Source organism: Dipodomys merriami, unplaced genomic scaffold, assembly GCF_024711535.1.
Source record: "Dipodomys merriami isolate MVZ:Mamm:240054 unplaced genomic scaffold, mDipMer1.0.p SCAF_6, whole genome shotgun sequence".
In the NCBI taxonomy this organism is placed as follows: Eukaryota; Metazoa; Chordata; class Mammalia; order Rodentia; family Heteromyidae; genus Dipodomys; species Dipodomys merriami.
In genome coordinates this window covers 73,498,567-73,519,015 of record NW_027206179.1, presented here as the reverse complement: position 1 = coordinate 73,519,015, position 20,449 = coordinate 73,498,567, and the positions used below count along the sequence as shown (strand labels likewise).

General features: G+C 37.1%; 1 protein-coding gene across 1 annotated transcript in view; it reads left to right on the top strand.

Moving 5' to 3' along the window:
• The window catches only part of Itm2b (integral membrane protein 2B), a 28,088-nt gene extending 13,961 nt beyond the window's left edge, over positions 1–14,127 (top strand). Inside the window, exons 2-6 of the mRNA XM_070003200.1 lie at positions 4,802–4,930; positions 7,245–7,451; positions 9,195–9,305; positions 11,070–11,220; positions 13,879–14,127. Coding sequence (XP_069859301.1) covers positions 4,802–4,930; positions 7,245–7,451; positions 9,195–9,305; positions 11,070–11,220; positions 13,879–13,964 — 684 coding nt within the window. The 3' untranslated portion in view covers positions 13,965–14,127. The remainder of the gene's footprint in view (positions 1–4,801; positions 4,931–7,244; positions 7,452–9,194; positions 9,306–11,069; positions 11,221–13,878) is intronic.
• Positions 14,128–20,449: the final 6,322 nt, after the last annotated feature.

Genomic DNA, 20,449 nt, shown 5'->3' with positions numbered 1-20,449 from the left:
GGAGATAAGAGTCTTTCCTACCCAAGACTGGCTTCAAACCAGTCTGAAGATCATAAATCCTCAAATCTCAGCCTCTTGAGTATACAGGATTACAGGCGTAAGCCACTGGCACGTATTTCTTTTTTTTTTTTGGTCGGTCGTGGGGCTTGAACTCTAGGCCTGGGCACTGTCCCTCAGCTCTTGAGCTCAAGGCGAGCACTCTACCACTTGAGCTACAGCGCCACTTCCGGTTTTCTGGTGGTTTATTGGAGATAGGAGTCTCACGGTCTCTCCTGCCCAGGCTGGCTTTGAACTGCGATCCTCAGATCTCAGCCTCCTGAGTAGCTAGGATTACAGGCGTGAGCCACCAGCGCCCGGCTTGGCACGTATTTCTTTATGTACACGTGCAAAAACTTTTTAGAATTACATATCTATGATTAGAATTATTAGTTACAGCCAAATTTTTAAAGTAATTATGCCACCTCTTGTCAACTGTAGGAAAGTTGACAGTTCCCTTTGTTTATTCTTTCCTCAGCACTTGGCATTGGTATATTTTCTTTTGTTGCTAGGTGTATGTTGGATTTCTTTTACTTAGTATGTTTTTGAGATTTAGCCATGCTAGAATGGATTACTTTTGGTCTTTTTTTACATTGGTCTGTTACACAGTATGAATACACTTCAGTTAATAACAGTTGATGAATATTGGGTTGTTTATAACTTGAGGATATTATCAATAAGGACTGTGAATATTCCTATATACATTTTTTGGCTCAGTTGATTTATTTTATTTTTTGCCAATCCTGGGACTTGAACTCAAGGCCTGGTGCTGTCCCTTAGCGTCTTTGTACTCAAGGATAGTGCTCTACCACATGAGCCACAGCATCACTTCTGGCTTATTCTGAATAGTTTGTTGGAAATAAGAGTCGCAGAGACTCTTTCCTGCTTAGGCTGTCTTTGTACCACAATCCTCAGATCTCAGGCTAGCATTATAGGTGTGAGCCACCAACATCTGGCTTCAGTTGATTTTTGATAACTGATCTTTAGTAATCTTGCTGAACTCTTGAGTTTGAAAAAATTGACATTGTTAGATTTTCTACTGTAGTTCATTTACAAATAATGACAGTTTCGTTTTCCTTTTTTTCTAATCCTTGTTCTTGTTATTCCTTGGATCTCTATTATAATATTGAGCAGAAACAAAGAACTGCTTTTATTGGACATCTCTGTTCTTCACTTAAAAGGGTGCGGTATAAATCTGAAGTTTCACCAATAAGTATGAAATGTGTTGGAATATTAAACGAATTTACCTCTAACTAGTTTGCCAAAAGCTTTATTATGAATGGAAGTTGAATTTTCTATATATTGAGATGGTCATAGGACTTCAAAAAAAGCTTATTCTTTCATAGGTTAAAATCAGCATTTTTTGGTGGGGGGGTTGGGGGGGGTCGGGTTGTGGGGCCTGAACTCTGGGCCTGGGCGCTGTCCCTCAGCTCTTCAGCTCAAGGCTAGCACTCTACCACTTGAGCCACAATGTCACTTTTGGCTTTTTTCTTTTTGTTTATGTGGTGCTAAGGAATAGAACCCAGGGCCTCAGGCATGCAAGGCAAGCGCTCTACCACTGAGCCACCTTCCCAGCCCTAAAAAGACTTTTAGAAGTGAAGGTATACCAGACTTGAAGGAAACAAAAAGAGAGAGACACACACAGAGGGGGAAGGGAAGAGAGAAACACTTTTAATTGAACACTTTTAAATCTAAACCTTGAATACACTTTAATAAACACTTTACCGTGATTCAGATTGCATAATGGGGCATTGTTTATCTGTCATGTAGTTTTAGTTCTGTCCACAAATAGTTCATGTCTTGACTCATGGCTTGATATGATTTGAATTTCCTATAGGATCTAGCACAGTACAGTGCAGGTAACAGGCTCTTGATAGGTGTTGGACTAGGCAAAGTACGACTGTTGTTTTTGCTGAATAACAAGTTTGTTGTGCTTGATACATTATTATGCTGCTTCCCCCTAGCGGCCCCCCGCCCCCCAGTTATCTTACTGGCTTTGATTCACTTTTGTGAATCATAAAAAATTAAATAGTCAGCTTAACAAATATTTGCATGCCTGGTACGTGTCAAGCGTGGCTTAGAGTTACCAGTAATGCAAAATAAACATGAACAGATACTCACAAGAACCTGATAATCTAGTGGCCAGAGATACGATCTCTGTGTGAATTTTTCTAAGGCAAGGTAGAAAGTGATCACTAGAAATTTGGAGGGAGATGAAAGAGATTAGATAGATTTAGATTTGGTAGCTCTTATCATTTCCTGGTTGGTGTGTGGATTTTCAGTTCATACTATGACTATTCAAAGACTAATTTTTCCCCCTTATTCTCAAACTATGTTCCATATTAATGAGGTGCTGAATAAATAATGTGTGTTTAAATGTAAAATTCTTGAATATTTAGTTTTTTTCCTTTTATTGATTTTTATGTAACATGGAAATTCCATGCCACACTATGGGTCTAACAGGCCTTTTGTAATATGCCACAATTATATCTTCATCTCTTAGAACCCTCACCACCATATTGGGCCCTTGGCAATGTCATGTATTTTGGGTCTGATTTTCATTCTTTGCCTCACCTAATGTTTCTCTTAACTCTGTTTTACCTAGGTGATGAGAATCCTTTGCCATCAGACTCACACATTATCTCCCCTGGAAAGTCTTCCCCAAACTCATCCTCTCTTTCATGCTCCATGTGCGTTTTCCTGTTAGGGCCTGTCTCCTATCTTTATTTACCTGTTATCCAGATCCATCCAGCCCCACTTTTCACAATAAAACACTGTTTTCCCAGTTTATTCTCGGAATTATGTATTGTTTGTTAAATACCTTAATGATAAAAAGTCTTTAAAAAATGGTAGCTGAGGCAGTGTATGCTTCTATAGGTATCTTTCTGTGGCTGGCTATTCATTTATTTACAGACGGTTAGGAGAGAGCTTATCAGATAGGATGGGTGTGTGCCCACATGGGGTTGTCTCAATAGCTGGGAATGGCTGCTGCCATCTCTCATTTCCACCACCACTCCCCACCCTAGCCACCACCTTGAAATTAATTAGGTTAAGAAGAATTTCTTATCTCTGTAGATGTTTGTATCAGATAAGGCTCAAGCAAAACAGGTATATTTTATCATTAGGTTTCATAATACTGTATGATGCCATAAGATCCTTACAACTTTTCACAAATAGGATATTTTACATGATGAGACAAATCCTTCTAGGCTATTCTCATTACATTCTGCTGCCTTTAGTATACACACAGCATATTGACAAGTATTTCAGCAAAATGTAACACAGTGTTTCATCTGTTCCTCAGATTAAATAGTATTTGTTGTACAGTTTGAAATTCTGTTTAAAGACAGAACCTCAGAGAGCACACTATTTAGCCTTACATTGTTCTTGGTGTGTAACATCTGAAAATGGACTTTTCCCAGTGGCATCAAAATCAGATTTCCCTAGGATTGAAAATAGAGTCAAATTGGTGGCACATGCATTTAATCACAGCGACTTCAAAGGTAGAGATCAGAGGATTGTGGTTTGAAACAAGTTGTACATGGTGACACACACCTGTGGTCCCCGCTACCCAGGAGGCAGAAATACAAGGACTGTAGCTCAAATCTGGCCTGGACAAAAGCATGAAACCCTACCTGAAAAACAAAATAAAACAAAAAACCAAGGGTGTGGCTCAAGTGGTAGAGAATATTTGCAAGGATTTAGGCTAGAGTGCAATCTATTTGCTTCAACCATATCTGTTTTTTTGATCTGATAAAACCCACTCTGTTTTTGTGCATTATTCATGTAGTTTTTCTTTAGGATCTTATTTGTACTATATTATACGGAGAGGCTGCATATATTTTTTTCCTTAACATTCTCCATATTGGGTCTTATTCTTATTAACATTATCCATATTGGGGTATTCATTTTTGAGTTAATAACATTTTATTTCCTACAATAAAATGAAGAAATTTAGAGCAGTATTGTAGGCTATTCTCGGTCAGTAACTTGGTCCTTTTACTGTTGTTGGTTGTGGGGCTTAAACTCAGGGCCTGGGTGTTGTTCTGAGCTCTTTTGTTCCAGGTTAGCACTCTACCTTTTGAGCCACAGCACCACTTCTAGTTCTTGAATGGCTAATTGAAGATAAGAGTCTCACAGGGATTTTTCTGCTCCAGCTGGCTTTGAACTGTGATTCTCAGATATCATCTTCCTGAGTAGCTAGGATTACAGGCATGAGGTGTCTATGACTTTGTCTTTTATTTTTATGTTTTTAAGATTATAATTGTGTAAAGAATTTTCTTTCCTATTTTCTGTTAGCTTTTTCTTGTGGATTATTAGAATGGTTTCATACCTGGAATAAAATATTATCTACCTAGATGTAGCAAGCTAAGAATTTTTATAAATAACCTGACAGATAACCCTGAATCTGTAATATACAAGGTTTAATATCAGGATACTGTATGGGGAAGTTGTGTTTGTAACCTTTTCTGAATTTTACTACTAGAAGATTTGCCAAAAGTTGTGCATAGAAAATAGAAGTGTCATTGCTCAAGACACAGTTAATCGGTGGGGTATTAAGAATTGGCAGTAAGAATACTTCATAAGGACCAATATTCTCCAGCCAGTCGGATGAATCTTGGCACTGATCCTAGGTTGATTTTGATAGGAGTCTAATTCCTTTGGTCTTTTCTGTCTCCATTAAAATGATAATACTGAGGGTTTTTTCCATCCTGAGATTCTGCTTGAAGCTCAGTGTTGACTGGCTGTCATTTTCATCTTTTAGGACCCGGATGACATTGTGCCTGTGGGACAGAGAAGAGCCTGGTGCTGGTGCATGTGTTTTGGGCTCGCATTCATGCTTGCAGGTGTCATTCTGGGAGGTGCATACCTGTACAAATACTTTGCACTTCAAGTAAGTAGTTAAAAAACAAAACAAAAACTTTTTTTTCTTTTCCATCATGAGCATTAGAAAATTGTCCCTGAGGGGCTGGTGGCTTAGTGTTAGAGTGTATGCCTAGCATGTAGAAGCCCTGTGTTCGATGTCTCAGTACCACGTAAACAGAAAAAGCCAGAAGTGGCACTGTCGCTCAAGTGGTAGAGTGCTAGCCTTGAGCAAAAGAAGCTTAGGGACAGTGCCCAAATTCCAGTAGTTCAAGTTCCAGGACTGGCGAAAATAAAAAAGAAAGAAAATTGTTCCTGACTTGTTCTAAGTTTGTTTCTGTGGATGGCCTTTAGCCAGAGGGGTTCTGTATTAAAGCTGTGCTTAACCTGATCATGTGCTTTCCACACCTGTTAAACACATAGCTAGTAGAAGCAGAGTAACAGAATTTTTAGATGTTCCTGATTAAAATAAGGACTTAGATTGCATGGTGATTTATTTCAAAATTAACTAACATTCATTAATAAGGAAGAGGGTGTATAGTGTTATTAATCACCAGTTGGATAAATACATTAGCCATAAATGCTGTCATGTTATCATTGAGAGCCAGTTTGCTCCATCCACACAGTAACCTTTTGCTCTTAGGACCAGAACATACTGTCAGCATGTTTCTACAGCTTCCAAGTCACTGGTTTGTTTAAAGAACCATGTGACTACAACAGTGATATTGAAGTAATTTAGGATGACAGTTGCTATTAACAGTGTTTATTAGAATCCCATAGATTTTCTCCCACTTAATTATGATTTATCTGTTGTGTTGTTATGTTTTTCCTAGTTAATTCAGGAGTTTGTATATTTTTTTTTCTTCTTTTTCTTTCTTTTTTGACAGTACTGGCATTTGAACTTAGGGCTCAGACTTGCTGGGTAGATGAAAGTCATACCCTTTGGTTCTTACGTAGGATCTTATGGTTTTGCCTATGGCCAGCCTCAGACCACAGTTCTAACTATGTCTCCTGAATAATGGGGCTAACAAATGTGAAACTCCATGCCTGACTTGTTTGTTGAAATGGAGGCTCATCAACCTTTTCTTTTTGCCCAGGTTGACTTCAAAAACCAATTCTGTGGTTGCCCGGGATTACATGCATATGTTGCCTAGCCCCAATTTAAGGAATCTTGCAGGAGAAATTTATTTTAAAATTTCCATAAATATTTCAATGTTCTAAACTTCAAAGAAAACAGTTGACAAATACATTTTTTAAAATTCAAATTTAAAATTTAATTTTGAAATATTCTGCCAGAAGGTAAATTTTATGCTCATTTGTTGTATTATTTATGATGATGACAAATTGGTAGACATTACTGAAATACTAGGAAAAGTATCTTAAAATATGCTTTCCATTGTCCCCAGATAACATTTGATGCCAAACTGTTATTATAAGTCCTTCCCCTAGTTTTTATTGCACATATATATATATATATATATATCACACACACACACACACACACACACACACACACACACACACACACACACACACACACTCTTTAAATCTGGAAAGATAAAATAATATAAATATTTGCTATAACACCATCCACTTAATTGTGATACAGTTTAAGGAAAACTCAGAATTTCAGAAAAATTACCTATCTTTGGAATTAAAAGGGAAAAATCACCAAATAAATGAATGTCATCAGCAGTTTTGAAAGTGTTCTTGGCAGTGGCTCATTCCTGTAATCTTCACTATTCAGGAGGCTGAGATCTGAAGATAGCAGTTCAAAGCCAGCTTGGACAGGAAAAGCTGTGAGACTCTTATCTCCAGTTAATCACCAAAGAGCTCAAAGTGGAGTTGTGGCTCAAGTGATCAAGTGCTAACCTTGAGAAAAAGGCTCAAGGATAGTCCCAGGTTCTGAGTTCTAGCCCCAGGACCTGGCACAAAAAAGAAGAAAGGAAAAAAAAATATATGTATATATTCTTTCTAAAATAATACAAGTTGATTCTGAATATGTTCTTTTGTGAACAAAACAGTGCCTACAGGTAGGAGTAGGCCTATGTGTTTCTTTATATTTGTCACCTAATGGATAATTGTTTTTATATTCTGTTTTTATCTACCACAAAAGTAAAGGGGAAATCAGTACTGTTCTTCTTTTGAAGCCATTTAAAAAAATAATACTTCAAAAACCTGGTCTTAAGGAATGTGTTAAATCTATAATTAAGCTGTCTGACTTGTCATCTGAAAGTAAGAGTTTGCAAGCTGAACGGTATTTAATAGAAGTGGCAGCTTAAGTAATGCTTACATTTAAAAACCTGTCTCATACTGAATTGCTGAGGTGTTTAAATTCTCTGTAGCCAGATGACGTGTACTACTGTGGAATAAAGTACATCAAGGATGATGTCAACTTAAATGAGCCATCTGCTGCTGCCCCCGCTGCTCGCTATCAGACCATTGAGGAAAACATTAAGATCTTTGAAGAAGATGAGGTTGAATTCATCAGTGTGCCTGTGCCAGAGTTTGCAGATAGTGATCCTGCCAACATTGTTCACGATTTTAACAAGGTGAGCCAAATGTCCACAGTGGTAAAAAGAATGCAGGTTCTTTAAGTCTATCTATTGCAGTTTTGGAGTTCAATATTGCTAAATTATTGTACCTAGAGGTTAGATTTTACTTAAAAAAATAGATTTGGAAAAGCTGAGCATGATGACAGATGCTTGTAATCCTAGCATTCATGAGATTGAGGTAAACGAATCAAGAGTTCAAGATCAGCCTGGGCTATGTAGTAAGATCCTGTTTCCAAACAAAAAACCCAAAATGGACATGGTTTTTTCAGCCCTACAAGAGAACCTATTCACATGTGGTAGCACTACTGTATCTGAAGCTAACCCCTTACTGGCCTGACCTTCCCATGTCTTATTGTTGTTTTTTCCTTTGCTTTGTTTGCTGGCAAACAAAGTGGGTATTTCTTACCCATTCCTACATTTTCTTAGGTAGGAAGTCACTTGTGTGTCCATTCCTTAGTAACATTTTCAGAAATTAATAACTAATAAGTTAATTTGTATCTTGATTGGCCTGCATTTCCCCCACATTGTCAGTGTTTTTTATGTAATGCAAAATAGCAGATGCCCAGAGTTACTTGATTCCAACATTTTCCCATATATGTTTTATCTCTGTCTTTCTCATTTGACACTTTTCCCCTAAAGACTTAAGTTCTTATCTCTTAAGAATGAGAATGTCCCTCTACATAGTTAGAAGCATCATCATCACATAATGGTGATGTATTAACCTGAAAATGAACCTGATACTGGGCCCCTGTGGCTCACACCTGTAATCCTAGCTTCTCATGAGGCTGAAGTCTAAGGATCATGCACTGTTCAAAGCAAGCCCAGGAAGACAAAATCCATTAAGATTTTTCAGTTTACCAGCAAAAAGCCAGAAGTGGAACTGTGGCTTGAGAAGTAAAGTGGCAGCCTTGAGCAAAAAACCTAAGTAAGAATACCAGGCCCTAAATTGAAGCCCTAGTACCAGCACACTCACAGACACAAAGAACCTGATAATATAGTATTAGTTATCTAATGTATATTTTAATTTCCTCAGTACTTTTATCCCAAGAATTTGTTTTTTCAAGCCAGGGTTCTGAGATGTACAAATTTACTGATTGCCTTTGGCTTTTATGTCTTTGCCATGATGAATACTCAAACATATCAATGAAGTTAGCTGTGTAAACTTTTGTGCCTTTTAAATACATCTTTATTTAAATAAATGTATTTATAAACCATTTATGAAAAATTGTTTCAAGATAATAATCCTTATCACAAGCAAATATTAAATAATAGGTAGCACTGAGAAATCCAAGTGTTTGCATGGTTTGGTCTAACTTAGTCATCAAAACAATCCTATAAGATTGTCCTTGTTTACTGAGCTTTCTTACTTGAACTACAAGAGACAAAAAATAATTTCAGACACTGTCTTTCTATTTCTTTAAAGATCATCCTAATATTTGAGGTACATAGGGGAAGGTAATATTTACATAACCACAGTCAGACCTTGTAAGTAGGGGTTAATTAGCTGGCTCATAGGTATTTGCAGTTAATTTTAGCAGGTATAGTAATTCTTTATTATAGAAACTTGTTAAGAGTTTCACTTACTAGCAATAACCTCCTCTTCTATTCCTACTTTTATGTTTGTCCCACCAAATTCTTAATTTCTTAAAATGCAAGTGATTTCTGCATCCTAAAGATGGCCTATGTAGCAGTTACTCTTAAAAATCAAAAGTATTAACTTAACTATAATTATCTTCTCAGAGACTCACTGCCTATCTAGATCTTAACCTGGACAAGTGCTACGTGATTCCTTTGAACACTTCCATTGTTATGCCACCCAGAAATCTGCTGGAGTTACTTATTAACATCAAGGTATGAAGTATTTCATATTTTCTTAACTAGGGATGTTGTTATAGAGTCTTGGAATTCCCTGTTGAAAAGTTAGCCCTATTGGAGGCCATCTTATGAGAATATAATCAAGAGTTTTACAAAGAAGAACTAAGACAAGTAATTTTATTTCAGTAATGTTTTATATGTTGAAATGAAAATACAGTTTAAGCTGGGCACCAGTGGGTCACGTCTGTAATCCTAACTACTCAGGAGGCTGAGATCTAAGGATCGCGGTTCAAAGCCAGCCCGGCAGGAAAGACCCTGAGACTCCTATCTCCAATAAACCACTAGAAAACCATAAGTGGTACTGTAGCTCAAGTGGGAGAGCACTCGCCTTGAGGTGAAGAGCTGAGGGACAGTGTCCAGGCCCAGAGTTCAAGCCCCACAACTGACAAAAAAAAAAAAAAATACAGTTTACTGGGGCTGAGAAGGTGGGTCAGTGACAGAGTGCTTGCCTTGTATGCATGAGGCCCTGGGTTCCATTCCTCAGCACCATATAAGCAGAAAAAGCTGGAAGTGGCGCTGTGGCTCAAGCAGTAGAGCACTAGCCTTGAACTGAAGAGATGAGGGGAAGTGCCCAGGCCCAGAGTTCAGGCCCCACAACTGACAAAAAAAGAAAGAAAGAAAATACAGTTTATTGTGGGGAAGGAGGCACACACCTCTAACCCCAGCACTTGAAAGTGGAGGCGGAATTTATAAGATTATCTCTTTGTTGCTTTGTATGTCCCTCCCCCACAGTATAACCCCTGCTTTCACTATATTTGATGTCAGTATAACTTGTGGAGGAGATGGGGAAAAACCAGTTGTTTAAGGATACAGGTGGACCTGTTGCAACAATGAGAAGTACAAGTTGTCATGTCCAAAACGAGCTTTACAACGTCGGGGGGGGGGGTGCGGTGGGGAAGGGGGGGAAGGAGAAGGATTGGGATTGGGGGGGAGGGGGGAGGCTGGGAAGGGATGTGAAGGGAAAACAAAGGAGGAGGCTGCAATGCTTGGTAAGAAATGTATGCATTATCCTGCCCATGTAATTGTAACTCCTCTGTACAGTATGTTCACAAATAAAATAAAATTAAATTAAAAAAAAAAAAAAAGAAAGTGGAGGCGGAAAGATTGGGAGTTTTAAGTCCACCTTGGGCTATATATGAAACCCTGTCTTTAAAGAAAATCATACCTACAAGTAAACTTTGTAAAATTATGTTTAATGGATACCTAAAAGACCAGAGAATATTATTAATCCTCAGTTTAATTCTGATGCCTTATCTAGATCTGAGGAACCTTTTTTATGCCAAGGGCCATTTCAATAACCTCATTCATGGGTTATACAAAATTATCAATACAGGAAGACAGGCGTAGACAGCTGTTGATAGGTATACATATCTGTCCCATCCTGTACCAAAGGACTTTTGAGGACCTTTTATGACCAGCAGCCAGGCTACCTGTTCCTCATTCCTGAGTGTAAACCAAAGGGAATGGTTCTGTTCCAACAAAGCTCTTGTTTATAACCAGCACAGTGACACACACCTATAGTACTAACCATTGTAGAGGCTGAGACATGAGGATTATGAGAGCCCTGGAGTTTGAGGTCAGCTTAGGCAACATAGTGAGAAGCTATCTCAAAAAAAATCTAGAACTATATTTATAAAAATCAAATGTCAATGCCTATTAACTCTTAAGAATTCTGTTTTTCCAGAGTGTTGAGAATATGTATTTGAGATATTCATATAACATAAGACTTTCTAAATGTAGGCTGGAACCTATCTGCCTCAGTCCTATCTGATTCATGAGCACATGGTTATTACTGATCGCATTGAAAACATCGATCACCTGGGCTTCTTTATTTATCGTCTTTGCCATGACAAGGAAACTTACAAACTGCAACGCAGAGAAACTATTAAAGGTAATGCTTGCTTGTTCAATTTTAATTATGCTACCTTTTTATTTTACAGTATATTTCAAAAACTACCATTACTGGTGCCTTAATTGAAATGGAAAAAATAACAATCAGAACATAAAGATGTTGGGGGGGTGCGGAGGGAGGATGGGATTGGGAAGGGGAAACAAAGAAGGAGGCTACAATGCTTGATAAGAAATGTATTCATTATCTTGCCCATGTAATTGTAACCCATCTGTACAGTATTTTCACAATTAAAGAAAAAACCATAAAGATGTCAAGCTCAAACACCTATTTATACTGAACCTTTACTACCAAAGGGTGATAGGTTTTTTAATAAGCAAATTATGGCAAATTAAAACAAAGTAAATATCGCTTTAGTGGCTATAGAAACGAAGTAGTTTGGTTTTGTTTTTTTTTCTATACATCTGGTCTTGCAGCAAGCAGTAGTGTGCATTTAAAGTAATATGTATCCTGAAAGCCTGTATTTTCTATTTGTGCATATTGCTTGAAGCAAAGACCAGACACATGGAAAAAATATTGTGCTCATACTTTTAATTCCTTTCTCCCTTTGGAAGGTCAGATGTTAGTGAACCCAAAGACTCTTATTCATGATAGAGTTTCACGATTACTTTGCCCAGTAACATTGGATGTTTTAAATTCTCGCTAAAAGAGAAGCAGTGAAAATGCAAGGAAACTGTCCCCCATCTAGTTTTCACTTTGCATTCTCCACGTAGTAAAATAGAAGCTATACATGGTGATGAAAATGAATTTTAATTTTCTATTAATTTTTAATCAGATGGACATGAAAACATACCTAGATTTAGCTAAGGAGAGTAATGTTTTTAATGTTAAAATTCTGGTAGGAAAGTTTATTTTGTCACTTTATTGTGTTGAACAATTGAAATGAAGTCTAGTCATTAATATTAATATCCTTCTGTGAGTGAGAAAATAAAATGACATACAACTTTGGACGCGGGGTGGCAGGGGGTGGGGAGGGTGGTGGGGTGGGAGATGGAAAGGGATGGGAAGGAGAAACAAAGGAGGAGGCAACAATGTTTGATAAAAAATGTACTCATTATCTTGCCCATGTAATTGTAACCCCTCTGGACGATATTTTCACAAAAAAAAAAGTTAAACACTGGAAAAAAAAGAAAAATAAAATTACATCATGTCCTGAAAGTATTCTCTATATATATATATATATATATATATATATATATATATATATATATATATATGTAGAGAGAGAGAGAGAGAGAGAGAGAGAGAGAGAGCATACTTTCAGATTTCATATAATCATCTTAAACTTAAATTCATTCCTTAGATGGAAAAAATTATTGAGAGAATCAAGACATTGAGATACTTGTCCCTCACCTTCCACTAGCCACCCTGGTTTGACTTTGTGTCTCCTCTGTGGCTCAGCCACTAAGAGTCTTTACTCTCTAATGGTCTCTTGATACCAGATGCTCAGTTGTACTTTCAGAGATCTGGATGTAAAGCAGGATAGTTGCCTTTTGAGTAACTTTGAGGGTAATCAGTCACCTTAGAAAGAAATTTGGGGTGAGGAATTCAGAGCATAGACACAACTGATGTAGCTTTCCCTAACCATTTGACTTAAGTGAAAAATCAGGATAACAGTATGTCCCCACTTCTTCCAAAAACAAAAAGAAATGACATGTGACAGAACTGTGGAGAGTAAGGAATTGTCATTCAGTTTTGCTGTGGTATGATTTCTTTGGCCTTATGTCACCTGGCCAAAATGCTTCCCTAGCTTTTTATTAGTGCTTTTAATAATACTGTTCTCTTACCTTATGAGTCATTGGACACTTGCTCCTTGATTTCTTACATTTAAAATTGGCTTGGGGCTGGGAATATATCTTATTGCTTACCTAGCATGCATGAAGCCCTGGATTCGATTCCTTAGTACCATCCTTAGTACCACATAAACAGAAAAAGCCAGAAGTAGTGCTGGCTCAAGTGGCAGAGTGCTAGCTTTGAGCAAAAGAAACTCAGGGACTGTGCCCAGGACCTGAGTTCAAGTCCCAGGACTAGCAAAAAAAAAGTTGGCTTAGTTCATAGTTTTTAAAAAGTTAAACTGATAGGATGAAGATTGCTCTTTTTAATGTGCATTTCTGAGTACCTGTACCCATACCCATGGTCCTCTTCAAGATGGAGACTGTTTCTAATACCTTTCAAGCTGGTAAAGGTATAAGCAATCTATTATACTATTATCTGTGAAAATACCTAATCAGGAAAGGAATTAAAAATTATTTTTCCTAAAGGACGGGCTAGTGGCTCATGCTTATAATCCTAGCTACTCAAAAGGCTGAAATCTGAGGATTGCAGTTTGAACCCATTGTGGGTAGAAAAGTCCAGATCTCCAATTAACCACCAAAAAGCCAGATGTGGAGCTGTGGCTCTAGTTGTAGAGAGCTAGACTTGAGCAATAAAGCTCAAAGATAGTTCTCAGCCCCTGAGTTCAAGTGCCAGGACCAATATAAAAAATTTAAAAAGTTAATTTTTGTAGTATGATAGACTAAGTATAGAAATTCATAGAACAGAGTGAAATGCTTCCATTAAAATAAATAATACCTGTGAGAATTAATATGACTATTCATTACTAAAGAACCCAAAACTTAAAAACTTTTCTTTCCCAAACAGGTATTCAGAAACGAGAAGTCAGTGATTGTGTCACAATTCGGCATTTTGAAAACAAATTTGCCGTGGAAACTTTAATTTGCTCTTGAACAATCAAGAAAGACACAGAGAAAAGTTTAATATCACAGCCTAACCCCACCCTTTGTATTTCGTGCAGTGATTTTTTTTAAATCTTCTTTCATGTAAGTAGTAAACAGGGCTTCACTGTCTTTTCATCTCAATAATTGAATTAAAACTATTACCTTAAAAACATTCTTTCTTCTTTCTAAGTGTGGTGTCTTTTATATATGATTTAGTAAATGTATGAGGTCATAGATATATAGATATGTACTTTATCATAAAGTACACTTTACCATAGAGCTTAGGCATTAGTAAGAATTACAATTACTTTAAATCAATTATCTGGGTTTTTATGTTTCCATTATGCATTTTCAGGAGAGGGGTTATCAAGAATACTCATATATATGCATACATTAAAGTGGACCACAGTGACTTAACTTGTTGTTAGTTGCCCTGCTACCTAGTTTTAGAGCATTTGAGCACACATTTTAGTTATTCTTTAATTGAATCAGCAGTATTTTTAATGTTGCATTTAACTATTAAAAGTATGATTTCTACCTTGATGTTTTAATATAATAGGCATCTGCTGTAATGATATTTTAGAAAATGTTTGCAATTTAAGAAATAACTTGTGTTACTAATTTGTATAACCCAAACCTGTGCAATAGAATATAAATATCACAAAGTTGTTTGACCACTGTGTGTTGTTTTTCCCATATAATAAAACCAAAGAATAATTTGGTTCTTCCTATCTTAAGATAACCCATTTGACAAAAGAAAGTATTTTTTAAAAATCAAGTTCTCTATACACAATGGGTAAAAATCATAGATTGTTTTAAATAAAAAAAAGCCATTACTTAACCAAACCATATCTCTTTGTGGATACTATTAAAGTAACATTTAAGACTCAACCTTGAATGCTGCTGCTTAATATACAATGGTGGGTTTTTTTGTTTTGTTGTTGTTCAGTGGAAAAGCTGTTATTGAAGCATAAAATACTGTGCTTTTCTGGAGCATTTTGAATTAAAGGAGTTTTTTTGTTTTTGTTTTTTGTTTTTCTTATGGAGTCTCACTATGTGACTCAGGCTGTTGTTAAATGATTCTCCTGCTTCAGTTTCCTAAGTAACTGAGACTACAGATACACCCCTCAATCCCTGGTGATGGTGGTTTTTATATAAAGGTCGCTTTCTGTCTGACATAATTCAGACATTACCACCATTAGGTAATCACCAGTAAGTGATTTGCTACAAGTTCCAGAGAAAAACACCTCAATTCTGCTTTTAAGAGGTCATAGTTTTTTAACCTTCAATACTCCATGAAGGATTTGGTCAACATACCAGTTCCAAGTCAAAAGGATATTATGTGACTTCTGGCTCTCGGTAAAATAAGAATTGCTTTTCCCTGTCATCCAGGATCTAAAATTTTTTCAGAGGATTATGAACATTTGGGAGCATATGGTTTATGTAACAAATAATGGGTATACCTTATATGCTTCACAAATGACATTGTATGTTGAAGGTACATCATCTGCAAAGGAAAACCTTCATGGAGATTCACGACATAAAAAAAGAGACTGATGAACAGTCACAGTTAAAATACATTATGCTCAGTAGTGGTGGGGGGCGGGAAGAAGAGGTAGAGCTTTGGGAACATATGAACAAGGGGTAATGAGATTTTTTAGAACGCACAGTGCATGGACTCATGAAGGAATGATATATGCCATCTTTCTTTTTAATTGTTTTTTTTTTTCCTTTTTGAGGTGCTGGGAATGAACACAAGCCTTTATCACAGAGCTATATTCCCAGCCTTGTTATATGCTATCTTGAGGGTATTCAAATTCATGGGCCACTAAGGATGATTTGTATTTTATGAGACTTACACACTACAAACTGTACTAAGGAGACACTTAATAGTTTATTATTTTAGAGGAAAAATGTTAGTTTTTTGTTTTGCTCACTGATAATGTGATATTAAAGTAGCAAACTGCAGGAACAATCCTAACTTTTCATTGACTTCATATAGGCATAGACCAGTGTGATAAGCATTGTCCAAGTTTCCAGGCACCCATATTTTTATACTTCATTACAACATAGTATTTTATTTAAATTTTGTAAGATTTTTTTATATAATCATCTTCGGAAAGTAGTTGATACTGCTTCAGATCATTCATAATTACTGTTTGGTCAGTTGGTCTCAGATGGTGCCCATGACTTTATTTCCATTACGAATACAGTTATTTCCCTTAGAATCAGTGGAGTAGAGTGCCCATGTCAACCAAACTCAGTCATTTAGATATCTCTTCCTAGCAATTTGTAACTCCAAAATATTCTAGGCTATACCCTTTGAATTCATGTGCCATGAATTCAAATTCGTGATATGGCTTGGAAAAAGAACAGAAAATGAATGATGCAAGTGACAAGCTTGAAAGACAATCAGAGGTAGACATTGGTGATTCACCCCTGTAACCCTAGCTACTGAGAAGGCTGAGATCTGAGGATCATGGTTCTAAGCCACCTCAGGCAGGAAAGTCCTTGAGACCCTTTATCTCCAATTAACAATCAAAAAGCCAGAAATGGAGCTGTGACTCAAGTGGTAGAGCTCTGGCCTTGAGCACAAAAGATTAGGGACAGCTCCCAGGGCCTGAGTTCAAGCCCGGGACTGGCACCAAAAATAAACAAATAAAAAGAGACACCAGTTTACTAGTAGTTCCAAGGAGAATCAGAGTTAGTACTCCATTTGGGCTGATATATCAGCCTAAACAACAAAATATAGGTGGAATGGCTTATAAACAGCAATTAATTTGTTTCTTGTAGTTCTATAGGCTAAAAAGTCCAAGATGAAGGGGCCTGCATATTCTGTATCTGATGAGTCTCCTTCATAGACAGCCATACTCTGTGAACTCACACGGAAGGAGGAGCTCTTTTTTAAGGGCATTAACTCCATTCATGAGTGTCCCACCAAGGACTCCATTTCCTTAAAGGCTAGCATCTCAACATGATTTGGGGGGAAGAGCAGAAACATTCGGAGAAGGTATGCATGTGTGCATGTATATGTGTGTGTGTATGTGTTTACCTAATAGTCCTGCCTCTCTTGCAACACACTGTATTGGCATAAGGAACACAGATATCACAAAACAAGATTATATAAATCTTGGCAAATAGTTAGGTCTCCATGATTGCTCATCTGTGACCTGGGAATGAATATCTTTGGCTCAAAGGTAGCTGATAAATAATGTATGAAAGTGGTTTATACAGTTCTGTTCAGTTGGCAGTTAGTACTTTTTGTGAACCTCCATTGCTGTTGTTAGCAAATCAGCATTGATTATTTTTTATGTATAATTTCTCGTTTCAGTATTTCCTGGATTCTTTTTGATAGTTTTCTATGTTCATTTTAGTAAGTGAGATGAGAAGTACACAATGTTCTTAGTGGTATTTATTTCAAATGCCAGAAGTAGGAGTGTAGAGCGTCAAGAAACTCAAAAGGCAGATTGATAATTCAAACAGAAAGCAAAAGGAATATTGGAAGGAAAAGATACAGAGCCCGCTTATAAATGTGGTTATGAGTTAATGCTGTCTGGATCTGTAAGGTTCTGCTAAATACACATATAATACCAGACACACTTCTGCCAAACAGGTTTTGTTGGCCCAGAATTATAAAATCTATCTGGGTTGGATGCCAACCTTTGTATGTTTTAACATTTCCCAGCTAAGGACTTCATTGTATCTCCTTAGAAAAAAGCTTTCATCCTGTAAGAGCTATCTGCGTGTAGAATGTCTTGCCCAAGGTTATTGCTAGCTTCTCTCTCTCTCTCTCTGTCTCTCTCTCTCTCTTTCTCTCTCTCTCTCTCTCTCTCAGTTAAGGTTCTTTGAAGAAGTGTAGTTTAGTGTGAGCTTTTTGACTGTTGGTCATCTTAACCTTTTCTGTTATTGAGAAAATTACTAAGAACAATTTAACTTTTTAAGCTATTTACTATTTTTTTTTCTTTGAGCCAGGGTCTCACTAGGTAGCCAAGGCTGGCCTGTAACTTGAACTCACAATTCTCCTGCCTCAGCACCCAAGTGATGGGGTATATTCCAGACCCAGGTATTTATTGCATTTTGAAGCTATAAATTATTTCCTGATAGCACTCATGTGACCACTGATGAGATATTGGTTCTCATACTTTAATCCCTCTAGTTCCTACAGGTTAACTTTACAGGTTCTTGCAGGTTAACTTTAAGAAGCAGAGGAGATGGAAATGGGCTCTTGAGAGTTCAAAGTCCACTCCTTGGTGGCATAAAATAACAGTCTGCACTTTCTCTACTCCACTTACATCTATTAATAATTTGATAGTATTGCAGTTTATTTATTCATTTTGTGCCAGTCCTGGGGCTTAAACTCATAGCCTGGCACTGTTCTGAACTCCTTTTACTTATAGCCAGCACTTTACCACCTGAGCCACAGCTCCACTTCCATCTTTTTCTGAGTGATTTATTTGAGGTAAGTGTCTTAGACTCCTGCTGGGGCTAATTTCAAACTGCAATCCTCAGATCTTAGCCTCGGGAGTAGCTAGGATTACAGTAGTATTCCAGCCCCCAGCTTCCAGCACAACATTTGTGGTTTTTTTTAAAGCTTATATTTGTATTTATAGTTTCATTGGTAAGACATGAAATATAGAAATGTTTTAGGTAAAAAGTGAATCTTGTGTTCTTTCTACCATCCTTTCCCCTCGGTCTCATTCTAAGAACCAAGTCATCTTGACCTATTAAGAAGGAAAAAAATACTTTGTCTAGTTAGGTGATGTTTTACCATCAAACTGAGAATATGATTATGAAGGGGTAAGCCTGAAATTCTAAAATCTGGAGAGTCATTAAGTCCCCCACTTGCTGGTCTGCAATGAGAGCTTGGCTGTCTTTACCAGGCCCTCTACTCCTGTGCCCCTGTAATGCATTTTTCACGCTGCAGCTACAACAACAACAATGATGTGTGTGTGTGTGTGTGTGTGTGTGTGTGTGTGTGTGTGTGCACGTGTGTGTGTGTGAGCACACGCCAGTACTGAATCTTGAACTTGAGGCCTGGTTGCTGTCCCTTAGCTTTTTCTCTCAAGGCTGGTGCTCTTGAGTAATAGCACTTGAGCACTTGAGTAATAGCTCCACTTTTGGCTTTTTGGTGTTTAATTGGAAATACGAGTCTCACAGACTTTACTGCCTGGCAAGCTTCAAACTGTGATCCTCAGATCCCAGCCCTTCAGTAGCTTTGTAGTGAGCCACAATAGTCTTTGAAACATGAACTTGATGTTTTCACTATCACCCCCTACTCCCACATTAAAATTGCCATGACTCCCTCTGTTCTTATGGTAAAGACCAAAACCTTATTAGACAGTTCAATTTCAACCCACACATCAAAATCCTCTCCTACCACACTGACTGCTTAGGGTTCCTTGGTAAATGCTATTCTTGTTTCCTTGGAAATTCTTATCAGTTCCATACCATGCTCTTTAGTTGATTTCTATGAGCCTTTCAGATTTGTTTTTGTTGTGTTCCTTAGTAAAAACCTTTTCCTAACCAATAGTAATGGTTTTCGTTTCTCAAGCTCATAACATCAAATTTCTCTTGTGGAATTGAATATAATTAAAATTTTGTTTTGTCATTGCTGCTTATTTATGTATTTCCCACATGACTAGTATTTTGACTTTTTGTATGGTATTACGGGTTGTGAATCTAGACCTCAGCCTCCTGAGTAGCTAAGATGGCAGGTGTGAGACACTGGTACCTGGCAAAGATTCCAGTATCTTAATAGGGTACTTGGCACATAGTTGAAGCTCTTACTTACTTAATGAATTATTCTTTCTTGTACTATTATAGTATTCTGTCACCTTTTTATCAATGACATACTTCACCAAAAATTGTCTCCAAATCTAGGATGTTGTCAAATCTTTATCCTAGATCTGAGTTGCCTTATAAATATAAATTGGATCATTTCTATGAAATTCAATGGCTTCATTTTGCCTTATATAGAAAATAATTCCATACCCCTAAGCCTCCAAATCTTGCCCTTAATTGGAATTCCACAGCCTTTTTTTTCAAACCATATCCTAACTTCTTTCACTTTTGGCCTCCATTAAGCTTGCAATCTTTTCTGGGACAATTTTTCCTTTTCCCCCCACCCATCTCTTGCTCTCCATAGGTGAAATACTCAGTTAACTCCTCATCTTTCAGATACTAAATTAAATTCTTAAGGGAGTCCATCATAGCTCTCTTACAACTTGCATGTTCTTTTATTTTTTTCATTCCATTAGACTAGCAAAATGTTCTCACCTCAGAGACCTCAAAACTTGCTACATAGTAGATCTTAACATGAAGGAAGAAGTAACATCTTGGTCAGTTATAGTTTCTTTCCTAAAACCCAAGTATTCATTGGCAAACAATTTATACTCAGCTTCAACTAATGTTTGTTTATTGAATGAATAAATGAACAGCAGTTTGCCAGTTGTGCAAAGATAAAATCTTAGTTTAGAAATGTTTCTGTGGGATAG